The 12,616-nt window shown below is 38.4% G+C and overlaps 1 protein-coding gene across 2 annotated transcripts; it reads left to right on the top strand.

Annotated features, from left to right (window-relative positions):
• Window positions 1–306: 306 nt before the first annotated feature.
• Window positions 307–9,858, top strand: tshba (thyroid stimulating hormone subunit beta a). Of its 2 annotated transcripts, XM_088337271.1 has the most exons (3): window positions 307–418; window positions 490–670; window positions 9,428–9,858. In XM_088337271.1, exons 2-3 carry the CDS (start codon window positions 512–514, stop codon window positions 9,701–9,703), a joined length of 435 nt encoding a protein of 144 aa, XP_088193397.1. In that variant the 5' UTR covers window positions 307–418; window positions 490–511; the 3' UTR covers window positions 9,704–9,858. The 2 variants fall into 2 exon arrangements, with proteins under 2 accessions (XP_088193397.1, XP_088193396.1); XM_088337270.1 differs by having other exon boundaries at window positions 410–670.
• The last annotated feature ends 2,758 nt before the right edge of the window (window positions 9,859–12,616 follow it).

Below are 12,616 nucleotides of genomic sequence, written 5' to 3'. Positions count from 1 at the left end.
TGAAAGAATTGTAAGAACAAACGACGTTTGTAGGCCGTACAACCTTTGCAATAATACATTAGTCACTTCATTTTTCGCATTGCCGAAAACAAAATGTAACATGATGTCAAGTTTTGGACATGTTTGATAATGACTTAGTTGCCACACTTGGGATTGCCGTCGCTCACTGTTGTTTCAAGCGTCGCTCAGACCCGTGGAAAATTACAGGGGACATTGGCCGTAGATCATCTTTACTGCATGTTCACGGAAAATAAGTAATTCATGTTGTCAACGTAATGGACTTATGAGTGGTTCCATTCGATCACAGATGGGAGATAAAAGGCTAGACGAGACGACGGACGATACATTATGGAAAATGCACGGAGGATATAAGTGGCCCCAAGGAATCTCTGTCCCAGCATCCTCCAGCTTTTCTCATGTAAGTGATGCAGAAGTGACCACAAGGGAACATTTCACAGTGACATCATTTAATAGTGTCTTCTTCTCGAGGTGATTCCAAACCTGGTCCAAGATGAACACCTTCCTGGCCTGCTGCCTCCTCTCGCTCCTCTCTCGGCCGACGGCCTCAAAGTGCATCGCCACCGATTACACCTTGTACGTGGAGAAACCCGAGTGTGACTTCTGCGTGGCCATCAACACCACCATGTGCATGGGATTTTGCTACTCCAAGGTTCGTATGGTGCTTGCTCCTTGATATCAATGTTCCCTGTAATTTTCCACGGTGAGCGACGCTTGAAAGAACAGTGAGCAACGGCAATCCCGAGTGTGGCAACTAAAGCATTATCAAACATGTCCAAAACTTGACATCAAGTTTCGGGCAATGCAAAATTATTTTTCACTTTTGAAGGAATTGACAAATGTATTATTCCAAAGGTTGTACGGCCTACAAACGTCATTTGTTTACAATTCTTTCACTAGATTTCCATTTCTTATCGTGTCCAGCATGGTCGCCGTGGCGACCGGCTGGCCCCGCCCCCTGGGCACCGGCTGTAGTAAATCAGCTTATTTGCATGCGTGCTACGACTGGGAGGTCGGTGGTTCGCGCCCCGGCCGAGTCATTCCTAAGACTTAAAAAGTGGTCGGCGGCGCCCTCTGTTGGCTGCGGCTGCATCGGCTCGCTACAACGGGTCAGGTGCAATCGACATTTCGTTCTGTGTACATTGTTACACAGAATGACAATACAAGGAAATTATTATTATTATTATTATTAAGGTTGGGTTGTGGGTATTGCGGGGGTTGGCTCATTACACATTTTCCGTTCTGTTATGCCCTGTCCTGTTTAGTTTGAGTCGGAGGAAACCTGTACTTGCCCATTCTGAGTGTAAGAATGTTTTTGTTCTGTTTTGTCCCGGAGTTTTGGACGACTTTTATTTTGTTAAATACAATTTTTGATCGTCAACGCAATTGAGTTCTCCCTTCCTGCCTCCTGCCTCCGTTCTGGTCCGCTCCTCCTCGTGACATTTCTTTTTTTTCCTGGTATCTTTTGTCGCATAATACTAAAATTTTGGGGGGCTTATTTAGTCGGTTGCACGATACACAACTGTATTTAATCACATGTTTTAGTGGAAATACAATGTTGGCAACAAGATTGACTTGGTATAATTGGAAATTATTTGCATGCAACACAAACTTTTTTTTCTTTTTCCATGTTTTTTTTTTCAACATTTTTTTAATTCCTTAAAAATAATCTCAATCTCAATTGCCCACTACCCAGAGCTTTTCCGCGCACAAGAAAATCTAGCCAGCTCACAAAAATGAGGACTCGAAATTGCTAATTAAAAAGCGTATTAAGTCAAAGTTACGGTGCATTAAGGTAAAAATACATGGGTTCCCCTGATGCTGTGCTTTAAATGCGGTATTTTGAAGTCAATGTCGAAGTGGAACAAAGTTGAGTGAAGTCAGTAGAGTTTTTCGAGAACCGGCTTCTTCGACTCACTAAAATGAACCCGCTCTTTCGGGTCCTAAACGGCTCTTCGGATTGTTTTTGCTTTCTTCATCCCTATACGACCAAATATTATGTAAAATTATGCACAAAATGACTTAAAGGAAGGGGGAATAGAACAAAAATGAAAAAAATACCAAAATGATAAAGTAGTGAAAAAAAGAAGCAAAAGGAAGAAGGAAAAGTTAAGAAAAAAGCCCGAAAAAAAGAAAAGGTAAAGTTGATAAAGTAACCCTACCCAACCCTGGTTAGATGTAGAGTTAGGGTTTGGGCTACAAGGTAGGTCTTTCAACAGATTTTAGGGTTCCGAAAATTGGCTCTAAAAGGTGCTTGAATTAGGCCATGAAAAAGATGTACTAACTCTGAATTGTGATATTTGACCACTAGATGTCATATGTTGAAGTGCAGGAGTCTCGAACGTGTTGCCCGCGGTCCTTTCTCAAGGTTTCTTCATTTTCCTCATGTTGAGGTTTTTGAGTTTTTCCTTGCCCTCGTGTAGGTTTTAGATCAGGGGATGGTGTCATAATAGTCTGTGGTTTGCAATAATCTGTTGTCTGTGCAGCCCTTTGAGACTATCCCTTCTCATGGTTTCTTCATTTTCCTCATGTTGAGGTTTTTGAGTTTTTCCTTTCCCTTATGTAGGTTTTAGATCAGGGAATGGTGTGATAATAGTCTGTGGTTTGCAATAATCTGTGGTCTGTGCAGCCCTTTGAGACTATCCCTTCTCAAGATTTCTTCATTTTCCTCATGTTGAGGTTTTTGAGTTTTTCCTTGCCCTTATGTAGGTTTTAGATCAGGGAATGGTGTCATAATAGTCTGTGGTTTGCAATAATCTGTGGTCTGTGCAGCCCTTTGAGACTATCCCTTCTCAAGATTTCTTCATTTTCCTTATGTTGAGGTTTTTGAGTTTTTCCTTGCCCTTATGTAGGGGATGTGTCATAATAGTCTGTGGTCTGCAATAGTCTGTGGTCTGTGCAGCCCTATGAGACTTCTTGTGATTAAGGGCGTCACAAATAAACAGGACTTGACTATTAAGTCTTCCTTACTCATTGTATGACACACAACATCATTAACACTTTTTAAAAAATGTGAACACTCCCACATACAAAAAAGAAAAAAAAGTCGAAAAGTGAAAAAGGCCAAACAGCTTCCTGTTTTTCTGGTTGTGCAAATCGAGTAACATGAGCCTAAAAGCTACAGTTAAGAGTTTCATGAGGGTAGAAATCTTAAAAAAGTCTGCAAAAACAGTTTGCATGAGATGCATCAATAACACAGAAAATTCAGATTCAGATTCAGATCTACTTTATTGTCATTCTAGTACACGTGTATACAGAACGAAATGTCGATACATTTGACCCGCAGATATAATGTACAGATATAAATAAAATGTTGTATTGAGTTGGAGTATTGAGTACTAATAATATACTAAATAATTATGGCTATGTATAGTATTTTACAGTAGTGCAAAGAGTGCAAGAGGAGCAGGAAATTTATGAAATAGCAGAAACAAACCCAAAGGACCCAATAACAATTATTGATACAAACGCCACTTAATACAACTTGGCCTTTTTATTGAGATTTGAATCAATGAATGAAAACTTTATTCGAACATTAAAACAAAAACAGAACAAAAACAATAACTCAACAACAAAATGATTTGACATAATATGTTCGAAAAGGGGTAGTAAGAAGCATATGCTTATATTCCCTACCCCTTCATCTTCCCCACCAAATACACCAATGATATAACAACAAATATATGATATTAATAATAACATTTTTGATAGAAGAATAGCAACAATAACCCACAGTTAACTAGACGCACTATTCCCAATCTCTCGTATCCCTCATACCCCATTTTCTTCATCTCTGTACTCCGCCAGGAATGTTTTTTCGTATTTAGATTCGAACAAGTGAATAGTTGGACACCGTTTGATCTCGTCTTGCAATCCGTTCCAAAGTTTGACTCCACACACAGACACACACATACTTTTCCTGGTGGTTCTCACCTTTGGAATTATGAATTCACTCCAGCCCCTTAAGTTATAATTTCCCTCTTTCCGAATGAATAATTTATGGATGTTTTCTGGCGCTATGTTTTTGTTGACCTTAAATAGCGGTTGTGCAGTGAAAAATGTTACTAAATCATCTCATTTTCATAATTTGGACTGCATAAATAAAATATTAGTATGATCTGGATATCCTACCCTGTGTATGGTAGATTTAAGAGCATTAGTTAAGAAACAATATCCGCCTTTTTGAAACCATTTCCGAAGATGGCCTGTTTACTTTTGAAAATGACATGTTGTCACAATCAGCCAGTGTTTTGGTAATAGCTAATCACGGTCCACCTGATTTCTTACACATAGGCATGAGTGATCCTTAACAAATGATCATATCATTTTCATTTCCAGTCACATCACGTTTATTTGTTCAGCCTTTAATCACAATAACTAATAATAATTACGGTGCGGAGGTTCAGTGTTTAAGTCCAGCTACCGCAGCCTCCCTGTGTGGAGTTTGAATGTTCTCCCCGTGCCTGCGTGGGTTTCCTCCGGGCACTCCGGTTTCCTCCCACATTCCGAAAACATGCATTTCAGGTTAATTGGCCGGTCCAACTTGTCCCTAAGTGTGAATGAGCGAGTGAGTTTTCTGTCTCTGCTGGCAACCGGTTCAGGGTGTCCCCTGCCCACTGGCTGAAGATAGCTGGGATGGGCTCCACCAACCCCGCGACCCTACTGAGGATAAGCGGTGCAGATAATGGATGGATGGATACCTAGTTCAATGAATTCACTACAATGTGTCACAGAGATTTAAGCGTACTACTGTAATCTAGTACAGTGTTTCTCAAGTGGTGAATTGGTCGCGGGCTTTGGTCATAGCAAAATAATGCTAAGAAAAGAAAAAAAAAAAAACGATAATCCATTACACTCTTTACCAGTAGATGGCAATAATGCCATTATTATGGCGTTATTTCACACCACAGAAAAAGACCAGTAAAGTTGACCTTGGGCAAACGCAGATACAGCAGAGAATATGACATATGGATTTTATTTTATTGGAGACAGAACGTTTTGTATATCATTACTAATATAGCTAATTGACCATTAAAGGGACACTGTGTATAATTCGACAATGACTGACAATTAAGTCACTTCCTTTTAGTCGGTTGTAAGATACAGAACTGTACTTAATCACATTTTTTAGTGGAAGTACAATGTTGGCAACAAGATTCACTTGATATAATTGGAAATTATTTGAATGCAACACAAACTTTTTCTTCTTTTTTTTTTGGTGTTTTTTTTTACTTTTTTGTTACTTTTTTCTTTTTGTTCTCTATTTACTTTTTTCCTACATTTCTTTCTTTTCTTTTTTTCTGGCTTTTTTTTCTAAATTTTTCCTTCTTTTTTTCTCTTCCTTTTGTTTTGTTTTTCTCAGCTTTTCACTACTTTTTCATTTCGGTATTTTTTTCTTTTTTGTTTTTTTTTGTGGATTTCATTTTCATTGGAGACAGAACGTTTTTGTATATCAAACAAATATATAGCAATAAAGCGAATTGACCATTAAAGGTACACTGTGTATAATTCGAAAATTAGATGTTGCTGTGTTGTGTGGTGCAACTGAAAAAGAGTGCTACAAAGCACAAGGAAGAATACAAACTACAAAGAGGCAACATGACCAAACTGCATTATTTTACTTCTCATTTTTTGCCAAACGTTTTGTAAGCTTTTTGATTCATTGGGTACATTTAGCAGCAAAATGGCTGACAATTAACAGGGATCAGAATTTTCCGCGGATCCGCAGATTTCCAAAGGTCATTCCCGTAAATCGTCTAAATTCGATGAGAAAATATTTTGGGGGGGTGAGGTATGATACGTGACTGTTTCATCACCCCAAGTTAGCATTTAGACCATTGGTCGATAGGTTCGCTGATAACCAATCAGCGGAGCTTTTGTTCAGAGCATTGGCTTTCTCAAACATGGCGCTTTTTCCGGTCTTTTCAAACGGTGAAATGAGTGTTTGAAAAAGTAAATATGAAAATACTAAGAAAAGAAGACGAGGCTTTTGTCTCCGAGATAGATAAAGGAATCAAGAATAAATTTAAGTGGTTATGGCTGGAGAAGACTGTCACAGTAAACGTTAAAATCGGCGCAAAGATCGAGGAAGTTACAGAAACTTTGAGCCTGTTCATCGCAAAGTGTGATGTTCCAGGGAAAGCAAAGTGTCTATACTGTGTCGATCTGATCAATTATGGTACGCGAGGTTGTGTGGCACGGTTCGATCATGCTAAAATGAACAAGCACAAAGCAAAAATAGCTTGCCGGCGATCAAATTATGCACTCGGATCCGCATTTAAAATCGGCAGTGAAACTAACAGTAACACCACCGGTTCAACATTATTGTCCGTTCCAAATCCTTCCACTTCAAATACTAGCAGCAGTCAACCACTGGTTCCCCTGTGTGACAGAAAATCCCAATCTGAGGTATTTATAAATCTTTTTATTTATGAAATTATTTTATCTTTTGTGTTTATACAATATTTAGAACAGGATAAACGAAATTTAAAATTTGTTATAAACATGATTAAAATAAATTATTTTGTATCATCATGATCATGTTCAATATTACAAATGCTTTTAATGTCAATATATTATTATTTTTTAAATTTATATATATATATATATATATATATATATATATATATATATATATATATATATATATATATATATATATATATATATATATATATATATATATATATATATATATATATATAATACATGGTTTCTGTTTTGTTGGATTTAATTCATTCTAGTGCAATTTTCACATAGCAAATAAGATAAATGCTGTTGGCTTCAGGGGGGCTCCGCCCTGGACCTGGCCGGGGCCTACGGCCCCTGGACCCTGGCTATTTCAGCTGAAAATGAAAATCTCCATTCTGATCCCTGAATTAAGTCACTTCCCTTTAGGTGAGGCTCATGTTAAGTCGAATAAAAGCAGTTTCTCAACGTACAAGTACAGACGCTCCCCTACTTACGACCACTCAAATGGTAGATACGAACATTTTTTTCGTGTTGTCGAAAAATATCCGGACATTGTTGTACGTTGGATTTTGTATTGTGTGCACCTTTTTGCAGGAAATGACTGTAGTGTCTCCGTCCGCTTCTACCGGCGTGTGGTATCTACCCCGAAGAAGAAATCCGGCTTCTACTAACTAGTTTGTGTGTAAACTGCCCTCTAGTGACAGAGAGAGCATTTGGTTTGCATTCATGTAAACAAAAATCCTAACTTTTGATAGAAATGACAGTGATTTGCTTATTTATTTGACACCAATGTTCCCTCTAAGCTGCGCGCGTGTGCAATCGCGCACTGCCCGCACATTCTCAGCGCACAGGAAAATCGAGCCAGCGCACAAGAAAATCTAGCCAGCTCACAAAATGAGGGCTCAAAATTGCTAGTTAAGAAGCGAATTAAGTCAAGTGCATGAAGGTAAAAATACAAGGGTTCCCCTGACGTTGTGTTCTAAATGCGGTATTTTGAAGTCAAGGTCGAAGTAGAACGAAGTTGAGTAAAGTCAGTAGAGTTTTTTGAGAACCGGCTTCTTCGGCTCGGCTCACTAAAAGGAACCGGCTCTTTCGGGTCCTAAACGGCTGTTCAGGTTGTTTTTGCTTCTTTAATTCCAACATGACAAAATACTATGTAAAATTATGCACAAAATGACTTAAAGGGAGCGTGGAATAGAACAAAAAAAGAAAAAAATACCAAAATGAAAAAGGAGTGAAAAGCTGAGAAAAAAAGAAACAAAAGGAAAAGAAAAAAACAAGGAAAAATTTAGAAAAAAGCCTGAAAAAAAAGAAAAGAAAGAAAGAAAGGAAAAAAAGTAAATAGAGAACAAAAAGAAAAAAGTAACAGCCAGGAAAAAATAAACACAATTAAAAAGGAATTTTTAAAAAAGTACCGGTAGATAAAAACACGGAAAAAGAAGAAAACGTTTGTGTTGCATTCAAATAATCTCCAATTATATCAAGTGAATCTTGTTGCCAACATTGTACTTCCACTAAAAAATGTGATTAAGAACAGTTCTGTATCTTGCAAAAATAATTTTGCATTGCCGGAAACTCAGCAAAATGTAACGTGATGTCATGTTTTGGACATGTTTGATAATGATTTAGTTGCCACACTTGGGATTATGGTTGCTCACTGTTGTTTCAAGCGTTGCTCACCGACTTTGTGTGAACGCTCAGACCCGTAAGGAAAATTACAGGGAACATTGTTTGAAACTCTCTGAAAACTATGGCAAGCCGGATGAAATCTTTAAGCCCGCATTTTGCACCTTTGACATACCTGATATAGCAAGGCACTTTTACCACGGAGCAGGACCTCTTAAAGCGCATCTTACAAAAGTAAGATAAACTCAAATTTATTTATCTTTGTAGAGCATATTATTCTATGAAATGTTTATTTTTTTAGTACAAAACAATACAGGTGATTTATACAAGCCCTAAACATACTTATACAAACCTAAATATACAAAATATGGCACTGAAGCAACTTACGGACAAATTCAACTTACGAACGATCGTCCGCAAGCCTATCTCGTTCGTTGGGCAGCGTCTGTACAAGATAAAATTATTGAAAATAGTTCCAAATTGATAATCCAAAGCAATGTTCCCTCTAATTTTCCACGGGTCTGAGCTTTTCACACAAAGTCGGTGATCAACGCTTAAAACAACAGTGAGCAACAGCAACCCCAAGTGTGGCAACTAAATCAATTCATTTGATATAATTGGAAATTATTTGAATGCAACACAAATTTCTTCTTCTTTTTTTCGTGGGTTTTTTTCCACTTTTTTTTTAATTCCTTTAAAAAAAATCTTATTGCGTTTATTTTTTCCGAGCTGTTACTTTTTTCTTTTTGTTCTGTATTTACTTTTTTCCTACATTTCTTTCTATTCTTTTTTTCTGGCTTTTTTCTAAATTTTTCCTTATTTTTCTCTTCCTTTGGGTTTTTTTTTCTAAGATTTTCACTACCTTTTCATTTTGGTATTTTTTTCTTTTTTGTTCTATTCCCCCTTCCTATAAGTCATTTTGTGCATAATTTTACATAATATTTGGTCATGTTGGGATTAAAGAAGCAAAAACAACCTGAAGAGCCTTTGAGGACCCGAAAGAGCCGGTTCCTTTTAGTGAGCCGAGCCGAAGAAGCCGGTTCTCAACAAAACTCTACTAACCTTACTCAACTTCGTTTTACTTCGACTCGACTTCAAAATACCGCATTTAGAACACAACGTCAGGGGAACCCGTGTATTTTTACCTTCATGCACTGTAACTTTGACTTAATTCGCTTCTTAATCAGCAATTTTGAGCCCTCATTTTTGTGCGCTGGCTAGATTTTCTTGTGCGCTGAGAATGTGCGAGCGGTGCACTGGGTATGGGACTGTTTTGAATACTAACATTGAACTACTTGTGTACGGTGAGCAGGACAGCAACATTCGGGACATATTCGGCACGCGCTTCCTGGTCCAGTCCGGCTGCACCTACGACAAGTTGGAATATCGCACCACCCGGCTGCCTGGATGTCCGACAGCTGCCAGTGCCGTTTTTACCTACCCTGTTGCTCTCAACTGCCACTGCGGAGCCTGCCGCACCGACAATGACGAATGCGCCCACAGAGCGAACGGCGGAGGCGCCGTGTGCTCCAAACCCATCCGACACATGTTCCCCTACGCCTTCCCTGATGACTACATGCTCTCCTGAGTTTACCACGATCTTGTTTGCCTTTATATCTGGGGTGTCAAACTCATTTTCGCCGAGGAACACGGCCTAATGGCTGTCCTCAAAGCGCCTGATGTAAATCTCACTAAATTTAATTGATACGTAAAATAAATGTAACCACTCCTTCATGTAAAGCATCTCTGAATGTACTCATTATTTAAGTCACTCACAGTACAGTTGCATTGGAAAAAGTGTTACTATCAATGTTCCCTGTAATTTTCCACGGGTCTTAGCGTTCACACAAAGTCGGTGAGCAACGCTTGAAACTACAGTGAGCAACCATAATCCCAAGTGTGGCAAGATAATTAATTATCAAACATGTCCAAAACTTGACATGAAGTTACATTTTGCTGAGTTTCCGGCAATGCGAAATTATTTTTCTCTTTTGAATGAATTGACTCAAAGGTTGTACGGCCTACAAACGTCGTTTGTTCTTACAATTCTTTCGCAAGATATCCATTTCTTTTTATTTCCTGATATATTTTGTCGCATAATATTAACATTTTTGGGGGCTTATTGAGTCGGTTGTAAGATACAGAACTGTACTTAATCACATTTTTTAGTGGAAGTACAATGTTGGCAACAAGATTCACTTGATAGAATTGGAAATAATTTGAACGCAACACAAACTTTTTCTTCTTTTTTCCGTTTTTTTTTACTTTTTTTTTAATTCCGAGGTGTTACTTTTTTCTTTTTGTTCTCTATTTACTTTTTTCCTAAATTTCTTTCTTTTCTTTTTTTTCGGGCCTTTTTTATACATTTTTTTTTCTTTTTTTCTCTTCCTTTGTTTCTTTTTTTTCTCAGCTTTTCACTAATTTTTCATTTTGGTATTTTTTTCTTTTTTTTTCTAATCCCCCTTCCTTTAAGTCATGTTGTGCATAATTTTACATAATATTTGGTCATGTTGGGATGAAAGAAGTAAAAACAACCTGAAGAGCCGTTAATAGGACTCGATAGAGCCGGTTCCTTTTAGTGAGCTGAGCCGAAGAAGCCGGTTCTCTACTAACTTTACTCAACTTCGTTCTCCTTCGACTCGACTTCAAAATACTGCATTTAGGACACAACGTCAGGGGAACCCCTGTATTTTTACGTTCATGCACTGTAACTTTGACTTAAGTCGCTTCTTAATTAGCAATTTCGAGCCCTGATTTTTGTGAGCTGGCTAGATTTTCTTGTGCGCTGAGAATGTGCGAGCAGTGCGCAATTGCGCACGCGCGCAGTTTAGAGGGAACACTGGTCACTACGCATGTGTAATATGTTATAAAACCTCAACATATGAGCTACTCGAGCTAAGAGAAATTCTAGATACAAGATGCCTTGGAGAAAATACTTTTCCTGACACACCGGGCACCGGTGTTGTGGAATGCTCTTCCCCCTGAGATCCGATCTGCAACCTCGGTGGAAATGTTCAAATCTAAGCTTAAAACTCACTTCTACTCTATAGCATACGAATAACCTAAACTTCTTATATGTAATAACTTGTGAAGCCCTTAGAGACTAATTGTGATTAAGGGCTATACAAATAAAAATGACTTGACTTGACTTGACATTCAACAGAAAGTACAAGTTACATGAATTTCCAAAAATTCTCTGGATGTTCTGCGGCTGTCTTACAGCTCCTTTAGAAAGTCCAGTCAGAAGGCTGCTACAGAAGTCTAACCTGCTGGAGATAAATGCATGAATAAGTTTCTCTAAGTCTGGTTTAGACAGTAAACCTTTGATTCTGGCCATGTTTTTGAGATGGTAAAAGGCTGTTGATGTTATGGATTTAATGTGGCTGTTAAAGTTTAGATCCGAGTCCATTATTACCCCGAGATTTCTAACCTGATTTTTAGCTTTTAAACTAAGTGATTCCAGTGATTTTTGTGGGCCAAAGACAATGACTTCAGTCTTGTCTGAGTTTAGTTGGAGAGAGTTGTTTTGCATCCACACAGTGATCTGTTATGAGTTCACGGGCCCATGTTCACCTGCTGTCAGCGAGATGTTAATCTGAGTGTCTTCTGCATAGTTATGGTAGGACACGTTATTACTGCGTATTAACTGGCCCAGGGGCAGCATGTAAAGATTGAACAAGAGGGGTCCCAGGATGGACCCCTGGGGGACCCCACAGGTCACTGCCAATTGGTCTGACACATAGTCTTCGATCTGAACAAAATACTTCCTGTCCTCGAGGTAGGACTGGAACCATAAATTAATTGTTTTTTCAGTTATTTCGTATCGGCAATAAAGATATGAGCATTTCTAAATATGAACTTGACCTGAGAACATATAAAGGTATCTATCTACAACAAACATTTTTTTCTAAAATATGTTGGACATATTTTTACAGTTCACGGATCCCTTAACTGGCAGGGTCGTTGGGGCACTACTTCCCATGGCGCATCTTGGGCAAGTATTGCCTGGCGGTGCCTATCCCTCTCTAGCCTACTTTTTGGGGTAGGATAATATCAGTTTCCACGGTAACCACTAGCAGTAGGGACCCCCTGATCTGACCCAGATATAGCACCATCATTATCTGGTCGCTGTCTATTTTTGGTGCAAAGCTTTTCAGAGATGAGCCAGACTTCAGCATTGACAGAACATAATTTATTTCTTAATTCTGTTGGGATTGGAATACAATACTGGTATTCAATACTGCTAAGCTGTCACTTTGCAGATTTTGTTAAAACAAGACACGGTGGAAAATGTCATTTTTGTTCAATGGGCCTCCTTATTTTTATACTCTCAAACATTTTAAGCTCTCTTGGGTCCTATAAAATGGTGTGGCACGCCCAATTTGGCCTGTGGGCGATGAGTTTACATAATGCAACCGGAGAGCCTCGTGTTTTTGAGTCACTAATCATCTTACAAATGTGTTTGTCTGACTCTCAAGTGGCTTATGTGAACTTGATTAAA

This window comes from Urocampus carinirostris, chromosome 6 (genome assembly GCF_059441175.1).
Source record: "Urocampus carinirostris isolate Australia breed hairy pipefish chromosome 6, RoL_Ucar_1.0, whole genome shotgun sequence".
Classification (NCBI taxonomy): Eukaryota; Metazoa; Chordata; class Actinopteri; order Syngnathiformes; family Syngnathidae; genus Urocampus; species Urocampus carinirostris.
The sequence above is the reverse complement of the archived record's forward strand: the minus strand, read 5'-3'. Positions and strand labels throughout refer to the sequence as shown.